The sequence below is a fragment of the Colletotrichum gloeosporioides genome (genome assembly GCF_011800055.1).
Source record: "Colletotrichum gloeosporioides strain Lc1 chromosome Unknown consensus_39, whole genome shotgun sequence".
NCBI lineage: Eukaryota > Fungi > Ascomycota > Sordariomycetes > Glomerellales > Glomerellaceae > Colletotrichum > Colletotrichum gloeosporioides.
In genome coordinates this window covers 58,783-77,280 of record NW_025544684.1, presented here as the reverse complement: position 1 = coordinate 77,280, position 18,498 = coordinate 58,783, and the positions used below count along the sequence as shown (strand labels likewise).

The 18,498-nt window shown below is 53.7% G+C and overlaps 2 protein-coding genes and 2 pseudogenes across 4 annotated transcripts; all 4 read right to left on the bottom strand.

The window, feature by feature from the left end:
• Positions 1-15,173: 15,173 nt before the first annotated feature.
• Positions 15,174-15,632, bottom strand: GCG54_00015397 (uncharacterized protein; the record flags this gene model as incomplete). The annotated part of the gene is given in 3 exon segments (XM_045415183.1): positions 15,174-15,469; positions 15,486-15,564; positions 15,603-15,632. The coding sequence occupies 3 exon segments, from the start codon at positions 15,630-15,632 to the stop codon at positions 15,174-15,176; spliced, it is 405 nt and encodes a 134-aa protein (XP_045264997.1).
• Positions 15,633-15,662: 30 nt separating this feature from the next.
• Positions 15,663-16,794, bottom strand: GCG54_00015396 (annotated as a pseudogene). Its single transcript is given in 3 exon segments — positions 15,663-16,215; positions 16,230-16,478; positions 16,579-16,794. Coding segments are annotated over 3 exon segments (1,018 nt in total).
• Positions 16,795-16,856: 62 nt separating this feature from the next.
• On the bottom strand, positions 16,857-17,677 carry GCG54_00015395 (Fusarin C synthetase; the record flags this gene model as incomplete). The annotated part of the gene is made up of 4 exons (XM_045415182.1): positions 16,857-17,099; positions 17,139-17,246; positions 17,271-17,373; positions 17,472-17,677. 4 exons carry the CDS (start codon positions 17,675-17,677, stop codon positions 16,857-16,859), a joined length of 660 nt encoding a protein of 219 aa, XP_045264996.1.
• A 45-nt stretch (positions 17,678-17,722) lies between these two features.
• On the bottom strand, positions 17,723-18,481 carry GCG54_00015394 (annotated as a pseudogene). Its single transcript has 2 exons — positions 18,052-18,481; positions 17,723-18,012 (listed from the first exon to the last, which is right to left on the bottom strand). Coding segments are annotated over exons 1-2 (720 nt in total).
• Between the last annotated feature and the right edge of the window lie 17 nt (positions 18,482-18,498).

Genomic DNA, 18,498 nt, shown 5'->3' with positions numbered 1-18,498 from the left:
TTGACTAGTTTCTAGGAAATTGTGGTGTAGAGGCCTGGAGAAGGAAAGGTTAGGCATGTCTGGGCACCTGGGCCAATCAGCCACTTGCCCGCAGGTGAGGTTGTGATGCCTCCACAGCTCCCCAGCACCCATCAAGTTCTCCCAGGGGAATTGGTAACAGCTGGACCGTCACCGCCTCTCCCTAAGGTAGGCACTCGGGGGCTGCTGGTACGTGTCCCGGTGGAGGAGGGTTCGTAGCGAGGTCCAGGCACAGGCGAACCCGAGTTTGTGCATCCCACTTGCGCAGAGTTTCTGCCCATGCGGGTGCTTCTTGCAGTGCGCCTTTGTGGCGACGCGAGTCCAGAAGGCTCAGGGGGGCATGGTCAGACTTTCAGCACTAGAAAGTATGAGCATGCCCACTAAAAGTGCACTCACTGTTTGTATCCCGTGGGCTAGCGCACCGTCATGTCCAGAGTTCACAGGGTGCACGAATTAGGCAGGAATTCATGCAGGTCGAAGTTTTCACTAGTCATATTTCGACCTGCAACCGTTCTTGGGAAGATGCGCTTACCTTGATGTCACGTTAGTGCCACATCGGTCCATCAGGGTACGTGCCTCATTCCCGCAGAACCCATGGACGACATCTCGGCTTGAGACACTGGAAAATTGCAGACTTCCCGTTTTGTGGAGATTTAAATTGATGCATGATGAGCCTGACCACGTGCGAAGATCTCGTGTGCCTGCAGTGCAGCCCGTTGGTCAAGGCGTGCAAGTCGAATTCTGAGAGTGCACAGATTTCGATCCATTGAATTGAGGGGGCTGACCGCGGGGCTATTCTTCGACCTTACGTAATGCAGAACGAAATATTGTTGAGGTTTGAAAAGGAAAGAATCAATCCGGATGATTGTTCGCAACGGCCTCCTCTTCTATAGCTTATGAGCAGTCGTGGCGTGCATCAAAGCTGTCGCGTGTCGAGCGTTGCAATCGGCAGTTGATCCCTGTCGGGGAGACGTGGTGGCGACGTGACCATCACCACGTCTCCCCCTCCAACCCTCACAGGTCATCTGTCAGGATGTCAGCAGTGATGTTAGGCGGAGCAGTCACAATCGCCGTTGTCTCCTTGCCAGCATCCCCAGGCCGACACTATCGGCGAGACCTCTGCATCATCCGGCATGGGATTTCAAGATCGGCTCGCTGCATCCTGCCTCTGCTGGAGGTCCGTGACGGCTGATCCCATGCCAGCGATCACCATCCCAACAAGATGACAGCCAAAACTTGGTGGCATTAGTGCGATGTGCTCTCAGGTTTGATACAGCCGAAAATCCTTCCAGACTCGTCTCCTAACATTTGGTGACTGGCATCCCATGTCCACGTCAATCAAAATCCAACTCAGACTCAATTGTTGGCCAGATCGCCTCGAGCACCTTAAAGTGAGGTGCGGCACCTAGATCTTGGGTCGACAGATGGAAGGATGGCCCTCCACAGCATCACCTCATGTTCTGGGGGAAGGAAGACCCACATGTAGTCTCCACAGGCGACCGCCTTCTTACCTTACCTGTCTAAGTTATTGAGAAAATGGAAGGCAGCAGGTACACCGAACACTTGACGGGAATTTGAACACTGAATTCCGCCACGACGTCGCAGAGGCAGGAGCAGGGGCCGGGCAGAGACGGCAAAAATTCTCCAGCCTAGCACAGGCTGGAAAAGGGTGAATGTGAAAGAAATGCTCGTGTCGGGTCCCGAAGCTATCTTCCCTGTCCCCGGTCCGCGACAGGGTAAGGCATTCGTAGGCGGGCCGCTTTCGGGAGAGATGTGAGGTGGACTCGGATGCAGTGCAGGCGAATGGATGCACCAGAAATCTGTGCAGTGGCGTCCCTTACTGAGGCAGAACCCAGTTGTTGCTGGGGGATGGCCCAGCGGGGTGATTTGAGCACAAACACCTGTGACTGAGGAGAAGCAACCCAACCGGATGGTCGCGCCGAAAGTCCCCAATGACAATGGGGACCTGCCATGCTCAGCACCAGCGTGGGGAGGAATGTCAGTGCACACGACGTCGAAATAAAGTGAGATGCAGCTAGAGAACGTAGATCAGATGGCACGAAACAGTCAGCGAATCAAAGCTTGTGTCAGTGGATGCGTAACGTGCGTGGTGCGTGTGCATGACTCGCGTACAAATGTGGTAGTGGACTTTGCAGCGCCGTCTCGGCCCCACTCCGTGCCGGGGACGGCCCTCGCGGCCACTCAATCTCCACTCTCTTCGCCAGCAGTAAGGAAAGCGGTGCAGCCATTGGCCGTCAAACTTCAAATATATCGTTTTGCTTTGGGTTCATTCTGGAGGACGGCGAGGTTGCTCGTCTAGGCTGGGCGACAGCCAAATGTGGACAGTCAGAGGCCCAGGGACAGGGGGGCCAGACCCTTTGAGCCGAGAGATGCCCAGATATTGAGCTCTAGACATTAAGACACGTTTGCGACCAAGCTTCCGGGCCATGATACGCTCTACAGCAATTGATGTGAACATTTGAGCTGATTTTATTTTGTCGAAACGCGATATTTCGGTCGAATGCAAATGGCCAGTTTTGACTTGCTTGCGTCGGTAGTTGTGCCGTCCGACGACCAGGAGGGAGACGGGAACAACTTCAAAATACACCAGTGGTCCAGGCGAAGGGATGTCAAGGTCAGGCAAAGACGGGACAGGTCGATCCGCTGAGAACGTCAATTGAAACTTAGGCAATAAAAACATCGGCAGGCGAAAGAAAATTGACGCATGGGGGGACGCATAATTGGCGATGATGCCTTGTGATCTTTTACCACCTTGGGCAAGAAGAGTTCTCTCTTTGATTGGGTCTGGAATTCCGGCAGGTGTGTGGCTTTTTCAACCTCCAACCGGTACCTAAGGAGAGTAAAGAGGCCTCTATGCAACAGTGACAAAACGATCAAAAGCGTAACAGGGGACCGGATGACATACCTAATGTTTCTGCTGCAGACCTTTCCGTAGGATTTCCGAGCACAGGGGAGTTCGCAGCCCAGATTAAAACTGGCGGCCTTTTATTTCTGCTGCAGTCGTTAGTAGCCACTGTCATCTTGCCTCCGGGGGTCCCTCGGTGTTGGGTATATCTAGAGGGTGGATATTGGACCTGTACTGTGGTTCAGTGAACGACGTGTCAGCTGCAGCCCCTAAGGTGTCCCCCCCTCGCTCTGTCTCTCCCGTCTCTTTGTACTCCTCCCTCACTCTAAGGCTGACTGCACGGGCCACAGTAGTGGTTGCAGTCACTGTGGCCCATGCCCCACCGCTAGAGTCTGCTCCGCTCTCCATCGGGAATGGGCATCAGCTCAACCGTCGGTATCAGCTTTACGGAGACAGGCTTTGGGCGTCTCCCTGTCAACTAGGTACGCCCAGCAATGGACCAAGACTCTCTCACTTTCGCTAAACCCAAAGGTCAGCATGGCCTCATCGTGTCCCAGCCGCTCGTCTGCTGCATCACCGGACACTTGCTCAACGCCAGCCAAAGCAGCAATCACTTCCAACAGTTACACTAACAAGAGTTTTGCCAGCTTCAACCAGTCATGTTCGTCATTTTGTAGTGCCTCCGCGCACGCTGACAAGCGTGCCTTCTCGCACGCATCAATGCCAACCGCGAACATGACGCGGGAAGCTGGCCAGAGACATGCCCCTCTCGTCGCGTGCAAGAGGTCCTGATGAACACGAGAAGATGGCAGAGAGATTGCGTGAGAAATAAAGAGTGTGCCCGCCGTTGTTTGTCCGTTTCACGAGCCGACCAGCGAGCGGGGCGGCAAGGAGGTCCGGGCGGCGAAAGCGGCGCCGGGCCTGAGCGACCCCTGTGGTCGGAACGCAAGAGGGGCAGAGCATCAACGATGGACATGTCTGTGTGTCTGTAGCTGCTGGGGCGTCTGCGATTGTCTCGGGCGATACGGCAGGTAGCTATCTTTTGTGTGTGGTTTGGAATATGTTGGGTGGTGATAAAAGAGCTTGCGACGTGTCCGCCAGGGTCTTCTTTGTCCGAGTTAATTGTCTCTTTTATGACGAACCTTCTCTTCTTTTGGCCATTAACAGTAGAGCAGCTCTCGTTCCTTTGACCACTTGTCTCCCTATGTCTGCCAGCCCGTTTCTCTTCCTCGTCTTCTCTCTTTCCACTCCCTAGCTCCCGCAATACCTGCCAACCATGTACCGATTGTATCCCAGAGTCAAGCTGCCGCACCAAGACGAGCCGCTGGCTCAAGTCGTCCACAACCCATCGGAGGACCCGCTGCCGCCGATTTCAGACAAGCCTGACTGGCACCCGTCGCCGGTGCGCAACACGCGACTTTTCCGGCGCTTCTTCCGCGATCCAGCGAAATCCGACGCCGGAAACCTCGTCAAGCCGGTCTACTGGGACGTCCGGGAGGATGGGATGCCGTGGCCGGATAGCTTGGAGAAGGACGATGTGCCGCTGGAGCGCCTGCTCACGAACCATAGCTATAAGGAGGCGTTGAGTCTTTGCGGCATAGACCCCTCTCCAGCTAGGGACAACCCCATAGTCCGAATATACAACGGCTTCAGTAAGGCAGCGACTATAGGTCCGGAGGCGGAAGACGCGGACTACAATGATACAACAGGACGGTACGGTAGCGGTAGTGCGAAGATCCCGGCCGACCAAGTATTACCTGCACCAAGGCCGATGCAGGTGGGCCGACAGCCAGCTGCCCTCAATCTCGATACACGCAACAACGAGGTCGATAACCAGGACGCTCAGTACGAGCAATTCGGATTATGGTGGAAAGCGCTGTCCCCTGAGCAGCGGAGGGCGATTTTGGAGGAAAGCAGGCAGGCTATGCAGACAGGGTATGCCTCGCAGAGACGGCGGCGACGGTGAGGTTGAGTGACTGGCTTTGGTACTCGTGGAGTCAAAAGGCTGGCTGGGTCGCTTGGGTCGTCGGTGGCGGCGGGCGGGGAGAGGTCGGCATGGTTGGACTGGGTTTGGTCTTGTCGATAGCTGCAATGTTGGTCAATAAGTCAATGTCCATTTTATTGGCAGCTGCTCACATCGATCCTGAATCCGGGCTGCCAGAAAAAGCTGCCAATGAAATGTGTGTCGTGGAGTTTTGTCAAAGGCAAAGACGCGAAGTTGAGGTTTGGTGTTACAGAGAAACAAGGAGCTAAGGTCAGCCACGCCGCATGGGCCGTTCCATGCCCCACTTCACCTTACCTAAGGTACCTTATCTTCACGGTTGAGTGTGCTGTCTCCCAGGCAGGCATCGCAATGCGACCAACCAGAGAGCCGTACCTTCCTTGGATGATGGTACGTGGGCGAACCGCTAGGTAATCACGGTCGTCGTAGCGGGGGACCTGCCAGATAAGCACGGACTACCCCTCGCATCATCTTTGAGCTTGTCTGCAGATGTTTGCAGACAGGCTCTAGCTACCAGACAAGCTCCGGCCACCAGACAGACACCTTACCATCTCAAGGAGATGGTAGCTTCCAAAGAAGATGGCACCTTACGTGGCTAAATTACCTTTCTTGGTTCAACAACACCACCCCGTTCCTCCCTGCTGCGCGACAGCGACGTGCGAGTCCTCCGATGGACCACAGCCAGCGCGAAGTCATGCAAAAGAAAGCAGATGAGCAGCAACGGACCGGCTCATGACCAAGGTTCATGTAAGGCACTGGAGTTCATATTGCAACTGAATATCCTGCTCCGCCATGCCGTGCCGTATCAACGCAGACCTGACACCATCTTAGCCGCCGAAAACCTCCGGACGGCAATAGAACACACCCTCTTCCCCCCAAGATTCCGAATGCAACTCGAAAAATTGGCCAACGATGCCGACATCTTCCCCCAAAAGATGCGTCTACCATGTACAACATGGCGCGACAGCTGAAAACAGGCACGAGCTTCTCGCCTAGAGCGAGCGCAGGCATTCCCGCCTGTTTCTCAGAGCCAGACCATCAACAACGATGCCAAGGATGAGGATGAGGAGATGAGAAGCAAAATGTCACAGGCATGTTGATGGAGAGCAAGACGGAGGCGATGGATTGGTGACCAAGATGTCGGGTGACAGCTGCTGCTTCTGGGTCTCATCGTTATGTAGCATTGAATTCCGGCTCGAATCCAAAAGTCGCCATCTTCGCGTGCTTCTGCATCAGCGTTTGCCATTTACCTGCACGCACTCCAGGGAGCAGAGAGATGGGCACGCTGGCTCACTTGGGGCGCAGAATACTTTGTGCAGCCAATCACCAGTGTGGGATCCGGGTGTGGGTAACTGAGCTACCCACAGCATCGACACGGGCACTGAGCCACCAGACCGTCACAGTTCAGTTGCTTAGTGCCTTCTGACTGCTAAAATCGGCACCAAAGCCTCTAACCCACTGTCTAAATCCGCCACCCGCAACCAGCAATTACCCTTACCCTTCTGCTTTTGAAGCGCCTTAAAGATCTATCGACCTGCTGCCCTGCTGTAAGTGACCTCAGAGCCATTCCAAATCCACAGTTTACGATCTCTTTCTTGCACAGGAGGCGACCGCAACGTAGATCCCGCCGGCCGTAGTCAACGCAAAGTGACAGTGTTTCCCCTAGGCCATGAGGGGTTACAGAGGACCATTCGGTAGCGCAGTGCACATCTGTCTCTAGACCAAATGGCAATCCAGACTCAGTGCACCAACTTTCTTGACCGGGAGTTGACGCCTCAGCAGTGAACGCTACCTACACTGGCAATCTGCGGCGGTGCGCAACGAGGCCAGCTGGTCTGGTGCGGGCCCGGTCACCAGCGTCCCGCCCAGTGTTCGGTCCGAAGCCTGGGTGGAGCTACTGGACCCTACAGGACGGGACGCCAGGATGATTCAAGAAGGGCTCCCCCCATTCGCATCTCATCAACTGGACTCTGGACAGTTGCGGACATAAGCCCTGCGGTCCACTAAGAAATATCTACCACCTGAAAATGGCCGCAGATACCATATTATTGGACGAGGTGGGTGTCAGTGACAAACGACGATTACGCTTGCAATTTGGGGAACGCGACGATATTTCGGGGCGCTCTATGCATATTTGAATTGAACACAGCGTTGGAGAGGTCAAAACAGCAATCTTTCTCGCAAGATTGGACTTCTATCCCAGTTCGCAAAGTCGTAAGGTCCGTTTGCGAAAAGAAACGACGTTGAACCAGGCGGATAGGCCGCTGCGGCGCATTTAGGTCTGGCAGTCACTACCTCAGGGCGGGTTAGATGGTGCTGGATGAGGTACGTACTGAGAGCAGGTCGAAGTTTTCCATACCATGCAGGTCGAAGTTTTCCATAACATGTAGGTCGAAGTTTCTCACACCATGATGCGATGATGCGCGCTTCAAGTCGACGAGAACGACCAGTCAATCACTAACGTGACCTTGGGGGCTGAATGCCAGCAGGCGCGCGAAAAGATGGGCTACAAGCACGAACGGTAGGTGCTACAGCCTACAGGCTGCTTGCTTGCCTAAGGTGCTCGGGTACGCATTGCCGATTCGAGTGGGCATCACCTGCCCTGGTTCGTCCGTTCAGTGTTTCGTGCAGTGGCCCCACCACAACCGTCCCACCACGCGGTGCCTTGCCTTCGGGTCGAGGGCTCCCCACGCCGAGACGGGTCCATCAACAGCTGAGCCATGAACTGAAGCACCCGCATGAGGCACTGACAGCGGCCCTGGGATGACTTACATGAATCACCTGGGAGGATTTATGCACATTCCTAGCCTCAATCGCCCCAAGAACTTCTGCTGCTGTCGGCGCCTACGCACAGTCAGCACACCAGGGCCAGAACGAAGCGGAATGCGACGAATCCCATCTGCACGGAACGATTACGCCGTCCATACAAGTCACAATGGCTTCAGACGAGAAAAGGCCAAGCGCCGACGCGATTGTGGCTCTCGGTCGACCTGCTCGTCCAGAAGCATGGTAGGCGGATCCTGCTTCAGCCACAGATTCTGATGTCTCATTACCAAACGCCGCTGTCGAGAGTCTTCGAGGTCTGACCGAACAGGTATGCCACTACCACGCAGCCGAACTTTCTCGATATCCGGCTTCAAATACACAATTGCTGACATACCTAAAGCGGATCAACGAGTTCCGGATACTGGCCTGGATAGCATACAACGAACTGACCGACCTGGCTCGTGTGCTTTCGCAACAACTCCAGCGCATCATGCGGACAACGGCGACAGCTGATATCATATGCGAGCCGTATCCAGACAGCGTGGAACATACCCCTCTCTCAGCCCCTGCTGGCTAAACAGGGCCACTGCTTCACTAGCTTCGTTAATAGATGTGGAGACTGCGTGGAGGAGACAGTCAAGACCGTGTTAGGACGACGAACGTGGGAGGAGAGCCTCAATTCTTACACTTGACGATGGGATACCTCAATTAGGTTACAGAGGCTGCAGAAGTTGTCAGATCCTCTTACGCGTCTGTCAAGAAACGCAGCCATCCTCCCTGGAAGCTGTCTAGCTAATTACTCGATGCGAGGATGGCGCGAAGGTCATGCTACGCGCAGACCATTGCGTCGACAATCAAGTGGTAAAAGGTCCACGCGAGAAGCCGCGGCTTTGATAGGAATATTAACCCATCCCCCGCTAGTAAGCATCTTTCTTTTTCCGGCGCGTCGCGTCTCTTGCGTTCTTAGAAGCTGACATTTTCCACCGCCATACAGCCTCCAAGCCGAAGCCGAAATTCCAACAAACCTCCCTCCCGACCGCCTTTGTTTCCCTTTCGAACAAGCAGCCGCTGGTGGCCAAACCCGCCGACGCCGTCCAGAACCCAGCGAACGACAAGTCCACAATCGATGCCTCCGCTGCCGCAGTCCCCAAGATCACCATGGCGCCGGTGTTCACCCCCGAGCATGGTCTACCGATCATGTGAAAAGTCCGAATTGTTGCTTCATTTACGTGTGGGTGGTGGCGGATAGTTTCAGGACCAATTGGACGATGCTCCCTGTTCGTCTTGGAATAAGCACTGAATACATAAATCAAGGATTGCTACTTTTACCTTCCAGTGCTGGCCCATTCTAGAAGGACGATCTCGATCAATGGTCTATAATTGTGGTTTGGACAAAACCTGTTGAGCCAATACCCCATCCATTCCATGTATTCCAAGTCAGATCTGGTTTAAAAAGCACGAAACAATGAGCAATTCATTAGTATGTTTACTAGTCACCGTGTTAGATTAAGTAAACATAATTGTAGGGCGCTTTTGGGAAAGAATTCGATCGACACAACGAGCGACCAGAAAATAAGACCAGTCATATGACGGCCTGTTCAATGGACTTGGAGCCTCCGGCCTACCCTCCCTTTCGTGATAAGCCAAGGAAACAATAATTATGTCCACAAAGACTTGTATCCATAACTAGTTTAATGACTACAGCTGGCTTTCGGGTACATGTGGCCTTGGAAGTCTGGGGTATCATGGGTGTCATGGTTTGGCAGATGCTCACAGCGCCCTGGAAGAGCCGCGAATCAGGGTCACATTGTAAAGAGCAGAGGACATGTGAATTGAAGCTAGCATATTCATCTATTTCTGAGACCAGAATCTCTCCAACCATGCGTGTTCGAAAACAAACTCTCCAGCTACCAGATGACCGCGTGAGTTTGAGGCTGCTGGAAGAGGTATTTGCATACTTCAGTTCGTGCGTTGCAGAGCCAAGGGAATTGAGCCTACCACGCTCTAGAGCCCGGCAAGCGCGTCGCCTGGTCGGGATCCGCAGAATCTCCCAAGCACAGACTGTTCCCACAAGCCTGTAAGCCCTTGAGCAGTCCAGCACACGCACTAATGCCGCGAATTGTGTCCATAAAGGTTTCTCTGTGAGCCATCCTGGCCCTCGCGTATTTCCCTGTGAGAGTCATACGGCAGTCAACAAAGTGCGCCTCCAGGCGGCAAACTGCGAAGAAAAAGTTAGAAGGGAAGAAAGATTGTGTCCTTCATGATTTTCCTGTCCGAACGCCTAATTTTCCAATGTCTGCGCGACCGTATTTCCTGTGTACTTAATTACTCATGTAGGAGACAAAAACAGCGACGACGACGACGACGACAACGATGACGAAAATAGAAGCGACGACGATAGAAGCGACGACGGCAAGGAAGAGTATGGCCACAGGAAAAGTAGACGGCATAGCACAGGAACAATAGGCGGTCTCTTTCCTGTCCATCAAGTCAGTATCACGATGCCATCTGGACGCCGATGCAGAACTAGAGAACGGCTTACTGATGACGCTTGGCTCCTTGTCCGGGGAGAACCTTTCCTCCTGAGACCTTGCCTGTATTCTTCTTCCCACCGCCACAGGACGCGATTGTCCTGGGAGAACCTTTCCTCCCGAGACCTTGCCTGTGCCCTTCTTTCCACCGTCAGGGCCCCCACAGGCCGCCTGCATTGACGGCATTGTTGCGACGGACGACAGCGAATATGTGCCCGCACTTGTTTCTGTTGAGATTCGCAATGTCGATATTGAATTGGCGATGATGGCGTGGTTGTCTGGCTCCTAGGGGCACTTCAGCAATGCGTAGAGCTCAGTGGACTTCCAGATGACGAACCTCGAACTGCCAATTACTACCTCCATGCCGAAAAGAACCTATCCGGCGGCGGGCTCTGCCACGAGACTATTGGAAGAACAGCGGCGCGCCAAGCCCAAAGACAGACATTTTGAAGCAAGTCTAAAAACGGGAAACATGCCAGAAGATTGATTGTGGTAGGAAATGGTACTGATATCTGCCTTCTCCCAGATGTGGGAGTCGCATGGAGGATGGAGATGCAGTGTTGATGTTGTGTTGCGTGGTCGGATGAAAGGAGATGGGCGGTAGCTGTTATTCGAGGGAAGAAGGAGGCGGCGCACGGTGCAGCCAGAAATCTCGCAAGGACCTATGGTCTGATTTACGAACAGTAGGGAAGTAGGCAGGCCGAGTGCCTTCCTCTCTGACGTTGACACTCTTCACGGTACTTTCCCGTTTCAGCACACTTGGGCTAGAGGAGGGAGGAAGCACCACTTGTGACTTCCGGCCTCACTTTTGGCCCTCCTCAATGGAACTGAGACTTTTTGTGAGAAAGCCGTTCCGCGGTCGCCAACGCAGTGCAGCGACTCAACAACGCCGACCTTAGCACCGGCCCTCAATTGGCCTGCGGCCTCGCGTGGGCTCAAGATATATTCGCGGAAGACAATAGTTCACTCAAGATGTCTTCAAACCGCAGGAGGGCGTTCAACATAGCAAAGGGGGTGGGAAGGACAGCAGTGGCTACCGTGCTGGGAAGGGAAGGGTAGGAATGTGGTTTGCAGGTGCGGCTCGTACTTTAAGTGTGCAACATTTGCGCTGCTAGGTGGCAGGCTAGTTTGCGACAATCTGCAGCCGTTGCACAGCCAATTGCCCGCAGATGTGAGGTGTGTTGTGGTTGCAGGCAGAACTTGTCGGACCATTGGCAGAGCTTGTCTGACAGACATCCTCGAAAAAGGTGAGGCGTGGGGGGCGGAACGGCCCGGCACGACAGTGGCTTCCAGTCTTGTAGTTCTGCTCGCCGGCCCTGCCCGCCTCATCTTAAGCAGTACCTTAGATAACTGCCCAATTTTCGTGCTTCAATCAGCAGCTACGGAGAGTAGCGCCGCACCGGGAGAGTGCGTGCGTATCCACCTTACCTTACAGTGCCCCACGGTACCTTCAGGGGACGATGATGAACAGACCATCAGGGCGCGAAAGATCCACCTGGCGCGCGCAACAGCAGGGCCATGTCGACCACGCGAATAAATTAGGCGACGATGGAGAGCGTCCCATGCGAGCACAACATAAAGAAAGAGCATCGTGCCGTAGGGAGACCAGGGCGGGAGAATGATGTTGACTTGTTGATATCAGCCTAATTCAAGCTGAGGAGAAATGTCGTGCACGCAACTCGGAGCCACTCAGCAGCCATCGCCGCCGAAGAGTCTAGATTCAAGCTGCTTGTGCTTGCTGTTTGGAACGACCACAGAAGCAATGCGAGAGACCTCGAAGCTAACCCCGCTGCTCCGGAAGCAAGCTATACTATGCCGAGGCCTTACTGGCGCAAGGCGCCAAACACTTTCTGGGCATCGCAGGTCCCGGAGGGTTGACGTTCCTCGCGGCGACGCTAGGCTGCAAGTCGAAACCTTTTCGACTTCGGCCACCCACATAGCTGCTGACATAATGCAGGCCGAAACCTTTTCGACTTCGGCCACCCACATAGCTGCTGACGTAATGCAGGCCGAAACCTTTTCGACTTCGGCCACCCACACACCTGCTGACGTAATGCAGGCCGAAACCTTTTCGACTTCGGCCACCCACACACCTGCTGACGTAATGCAGGCCGAAACCTTTTCGACTTCGGCCACCCACACACCTGCTGACGTAATGCAGGCCGAAACCTTTTCGACTTCGGCCACCCACACACCTGCTGACGTAATGCAGGCCGAAACCTTTTCGACTTCGGCCACCCACACACCTGCTGACGTAATGCAGGCCGAAACCTTTTCGACTTCGGCCACCCACACACCTGCTGACGTAATGCAGGCCGAAACCTTTTCGACTTCGGCCACCCACACACCTGCTGACGTAATGCAGGCCGAAACCTTTTCGACTTCGGCCACCCACACACCTGCTGACGTAATGCAGGCCGAAACCTTTTCGACTTCGGCCACCCACACACCTGCTGACGTAATACAGGTCGTAAAATCGTTCTTTCCCGGGTCGCGTCGTGTCCTCGCGTCTGCCAGCAGGTACCGGTCCAGGCGTTACGACCTCTGCCGCCCAGGGAGCCCCTGTCAATTCTAGCGCTAAGTTTGGGCAAGGGTCCTGGGATGAAGGAGCAGCTGCACCTCATCTTGACCACCCACCTACACAATCAATTGACAGCGCCGTTTGCATGACGGTGCGGTGGTCCAGTCGCATTCCTTACCACCGCAATCACCCATTCAATCAACCGATTCTCAAAAATGCCGTCGCCATATCTTTCACCACTCTCCCTCAGGGCGGCGGTTACGGAGCGCAACGTGTCTCGGCTGGCTCAACAATGCCGCTATCACCCTCGAATCCGGCAGAGACTGGGCACATATCCTATAACACTGGGGTGTTGACGACAGAGACATCGGCGACGACACTGAACGGAGTCGCAGCGGCGGAATCCGAGACTTCGGGACGGTTTGCACGGTCTGCTCGATCGACCCAAAGTCCTGACGGACAAGGTGAAAGCACAAGGGGATCGTTTAAAGGAGGCCGAAGTATCAGCCTGCTGCAGCGGTGATTGCTTGGCACGCAGCGACTGGGCAGCGTCTACTCCACAAATGCATGAGATGTCGATGCAGGCAGGCGGAGAGGGGTCGTTCACAAGCGACCTGGCGAGCTTGCCCCAGATGCTGGTAGCCGTCCGACCCAAGCTGCTGCAGCGGAAGTAGCAGGAAACGCTGCTCGGTTTGTTTCTTCCCCCGTTTCCGTCTTTCTATTGCTCGATGTCTTTTCTCACAGGTGTAAACATGCTAATCCGTCGATCATTATCAGCGTTCCAGTACAATGTGACGAGCCTCAGCCCCTTCGCTTCGCAAATAACATCAAGCACATCTTGTGTCAACAAGAGACGTTGCTGAACAATCCCTCCGCACTGGATGACTCTTCTCAGCCGCGCACAGGGTCTCTCCAGGGCTGTCAAGATGGTCACAAGCCCGCCAAGCCGACCCAAGGCACCTTGGATCGCAGCCTGGCTAATCGTCGTGTAAGACAAAACGCGTTTGTGACGGGAAGCGATACGCCTCATCCTCAACCTTGAGAATCTGTTGGCGCTCGAGTTGGAGCAACATGTGCCAAAGTTGCTGGTGTACGCGAGGTCCTCGAAAGAGCGCACTCAGGTCGACCCGTCGTTCGGCAGCTGGTATGCCTGAAGCCCCAATCGTCGGTAGGTAACTTAGGGAATACATGGACACCAACATGGAGGTTGTGTACTTCCCATTATTTTTTGGACTTATTGCTCTCGTCTCTTTGCCTTACCTTCAACGGCGTCTGCCACTACGCAGTCCTACGACTCAATGTCCGAGAGCTTGTCGCCAATAGCTCACTCGCGCGCATGATCCAGCCATTACTTACGGAGCCCCGCCGATTCCTCGCGGTCCCGTTCAAGACTTAACAGGCGTCTGTTCGCACACGCCCACGGCTCAGGGAGCACGCTTAAGACCGGTCGCATCTTGGAGAGTATTTCCTGCGAGCGTCAGTTCAGATGATCCTCTAAATTGCAGCAGAGGCGCCAGCCATCTCATCCACCAATCTCTGCAATGCCCATAAGCCCGCCGTCTTCACCTCTGCCAGTGAGAACTATACGATGCCCTCCAAGCGCTGCTCGACAGACTTTCATTTGGCTACAAGCCGCTGTCATATGTCTTTCTGGAGCAGCTTGCTGCGCCTAGCGAGTATGTTGGTGGTCTCTGTTACGCTGCGGAACATGTTACTAATAAAGACGCGGATGAAGACGGTCCTGACTCCACAGTTCCCCTGAGAACTTTCCGTAGCCGGAAAGCAGGCCTCTTGAGTAATAGCGCCGTGAGGAACTATCCACCGAACGTCTGGATACTCGCGCCGATTTTGCCGGCCACATGGCGCACAAAGCCCGTGGCCTCGATGTCCTGCGTCATCACAAGGCCGGCTAGTAAGGCAGTCCACGCTGATGCTGGCTGTCCTCGAGACTCGCCAAGCTCCACTATCGCCCATTATTCACGCCTTTATCTTGTGGCTCATTATGCCCAGTTCCAGCTAGACTGGCCAGAAACATCGTAGGATGTGATGTTGGCGTAGGAAGTCGTTCCGCTTCCCTCCGCCCCATGCGCCACCGCCGCCACCACTGAACGGCGTGGAGTAACCGCAGTCTTGTCTCCAGGGTTTGCCGCTACTTACGATGCCGCAGCCGCTATGTCAGACATGCCATTCGAGCGTGTCGTGAGGGACTCACTAGCCGAGGAAGCCCTGTAGAGTGCGCCGAAAAAGGGACTGAGAAGGAAGAACCATCTAAGGTGTGTACGATGTGACGAAGTGCGCTGCGGGGTGCGATGCGCTGATTGCAGCGACACATGCGAAGACGAAGACGAGAAGGGCGACCAAGACACCAAAGCAGAGGCGGCAATGCCGGACAATGCCACAGGAGGTGTAGGACACCACCTTGATGAGACGAGCGATGCGGTTCTGTCTATCAGTGTCGTGGCAGTCGACCTAGTAGTTGCTGTCAGTGTTGTGGATGGTAGTGCTGTGTGTCAAGCCGTCGAAGAAAAAGTTTTTGGTGACGCCGGCGATGGCCAGCGTGCGGGCAATGGTGAGGTTCGTCTGTATTTGCGGTTCAGACTCGGATTGCAGACGTTGTTTGGGGCGTAAGACGTTCTCTGTTGCTTCGTTCGCGACATTGTCTTCACCTTGGCGCAGTGGTTGAGCCATGTTGTTTTGTCCGCATTCGACGATGCCACCCTCGTGTTTTTGCAGCTGCTGTGACTTCTTCTTCCGAGCGCTGAACACTTTAGCCAGGATTACTCAAGACAACGTGTGTTGCGTTGTGAGAAATCACAAAACCCGCCAGGGCTCGTCCGACACCACCCGTCAAGCCAGAAAGCTAGTAAGTGCAATCTGATTGGAAGAGATCCTGGCGACGGTGAATTGGCTCGACACAGTCAAGCGCATGTTTCTCTTCTTGGCAGTATATGAAGGAGTTCAATGTAGGTGGCGAATCGGCGATATAATCCTCTTGAGTGTCAGCATGTTGAGCGGTTGGCCCTCCGGAATCACCAAGTTATCGACCAACGATGAGGCGAAGGAGGAAACCATCTGAAGCAATCTGGTGACAGTCGCAGTCGGGCAGAACGGATGCCTCTCGCGCAGCAAGGTCAGAGAGCACCACCTTTGCGCAGACACGAGACAAGAACGCCGTGATAGCACGCCCGAGATTAGTCGCGCTATCTTTATGACTTGCGTCAATCTACAGAGTCGTGTCTGATGGTGTGGCCGAGTCGGTGACCCGCTTCGCGCTGTTGTCGTGCAAGTACGGCCAGTTTCTTCCGGTTTTCTCCGGGTTCGAAGTGATAAAGGTGACCTTTCGACCAAGCTTCGTCAGCTCCCCGGATAGCAGAGACGATAAGACCTGATCTTGCTCATACGAAACTACAGTTCCTGTTGGCGGTAGCAGCTGTAACAGCTGCTGGACTGTTAGATTGGCTAGGGCGAAGAAGATGAAGCAAGCGTCGATCGCGTCATCGCTGTCCAAACCCTTGGGACGGCCACTACAGAGGCATTGCGGTTCGAGAAGCAAATATTCTTGCTGCCCGTCTTCGTCTCCTTGCCAACATTAACGAAGACATTCCCAGAAATCGTCTTTACCAATGGAAAGAAGGAACAAGAGATCTGAAAATTGACGAGGTCATCAGAAGAAGGTGTCGTCTTGTCACGCCATTCATGAAGCATGTAGTTCCCGTCGGTCCATTCCAGAGTCATGCATATTTCGAAAGCATCCATCTGCTTGGTGATAGATCTCTTTGAGGAGTTTTACCGAAGATTTTGAGATTCTTGTGGACGGGCCCTGGGGATGAGAATCTGTTGACCTTTGAGAACAGGCTCCGATTCAAAGTTTCACAATAATTTGCCTAAATCTCCTTGCTGAACCATGTAGGCCTGGATGCCCAGCCTGTAGCATCGTCACGGATACAAGAATGGGGTTGACGGTATCAAGGGTGTCATTGATATCAAGAGTTTGCAGCAGGGTTCCGGGGAGTTCATGAAAGAGTTTCCTGAACAGCCTCGGGCGGTTCCAGCGTTGGGGTTGCTTGCGCAGCCCCCCTTTAGCATCCATGGCACACCATGTGCGTTTGGAAGAAGCTCTCTGAAATTATTGAAAATGCCTTCTACCATGTCTTAAAACAGATCATCTTCCAGCTCTGTCGGAATAAAGATGCAGATTCTGTCGTGTAGAATTAGCAGGATGCGCAAGTCGTTGACATGGGCGATATCGGAAAAGTCAGAGCTCAGCAGATCGCATACCTTAGTTTCCTTCAGAAATTGAACTGAGTGGCATTTGCCGCCCAAGACTACCGACGAGGTGTTGCTGGTGTTCAACTTCGCATCAAGCGAATTAGCTGAACGTGCAATCTGTTTAGTCTACGCTCTGGCAACGATGATTGAACCTGGAACTCCCACAGGGTCTGGCATGGGCGAGCTGCTCTCGTAGTCAGGCTCTTTGAGGATCTTGTTCCATAGCTCAAAGGCAAGACTCGGACCATGATAAATCTCGTTGTTCTCAACTACCTACTAACCTGATAGACCACCTACGACAAGACCGTGACGCTTGACATAATTACGGATGATTTCAATCACGACAAGACATCCTCCAGGCTTGAGAAGCTTACGAGTTTCTCCAGACCGTTTCCAATGACTTAGTCGCATGCAAGACACTGGAGGCCATGGCAACGTCGTAGCTGTGCAGCTCAAAGTTCTGTGCCGAAGGATCTTCGCATATCAAGCTTGATAAACACCATGTTATGAGTGTGCAACTGAGAATGATTGGCAGAGTGTTCAAAGAAAGCGCTAGAAATGTCCGTGTAGTCGTAGGAGCCAACCGCTGGCCTAATGCATTCGAGGATAGCATTAGTGGCACCGCCTGTACCAGCGCTAAACTCGATAAACTTCGTACGGGAATATTTTGTCGCCAGCTGCTCGGTCACTCCATAGACCAACATATTCAGTCACTCAAACCCAATTATGTCTGTGTAGTACCGCTCAGGTTAATTGTCCCTGATCGTGTACTGGAGAATGCCTCTCTCTCCGCTGAGAACCAATGGGATGAGAAGATGCTCTCCGACAGCCTTGGCCTGGTTGAAATCAGCATCATGTTGGCTATGTGATTTCATCATTTGAAAGACCTCCTCTCTGATATTGTTGATCCACGACTGAGGGGCGAATAGATACTCGCCATTGTCCACAATATGATAGAGTCGCTCAGAATCTTTGACCCACGCCTGCCTATACTCTGGCAAGGTTTTGCGCTGCTCAATGGTAGCCCGGCGTGGAAATTCTTCAAAAGATGGCCGCACGCTCTACACCGAGAGCTTACGCGCCTCCCATGGACCTGCGCGCCTGCCTCCAAAGATCATCCACACATCAGGCCGGTCCAACGTGAGAAAAGATTCCTGGAAAAGGTGTTTGTCATCTACGGAAGTGGCAGCGGCGTAGGGGGAAGAAGGTCACTCCCACGATTTCGATGATATGTGTCTCAAAGTCATCAAGATAAAGAATAACATCTCCAGTGACAGGATGCAACGACAAAACGTAGGGCGACGATTGAACAAAGACGGCGATCTTCAGGCGCACCGTGAGCAGAGTTGAGCCCTTGAAGAACACTATCGAGCATTCCGGGATAGAAGAATAGAGAAGTACCGTCTTCGTCGAACTGGGTACAGCGCATAGTTCCCGTGCTAAAGCCCAACTTACGAGCGATATTCGTCAAACCACAGAGGGGACTTCTTACCCAAAACCAAGGTCATTTTTGAGGCGGTTGTGG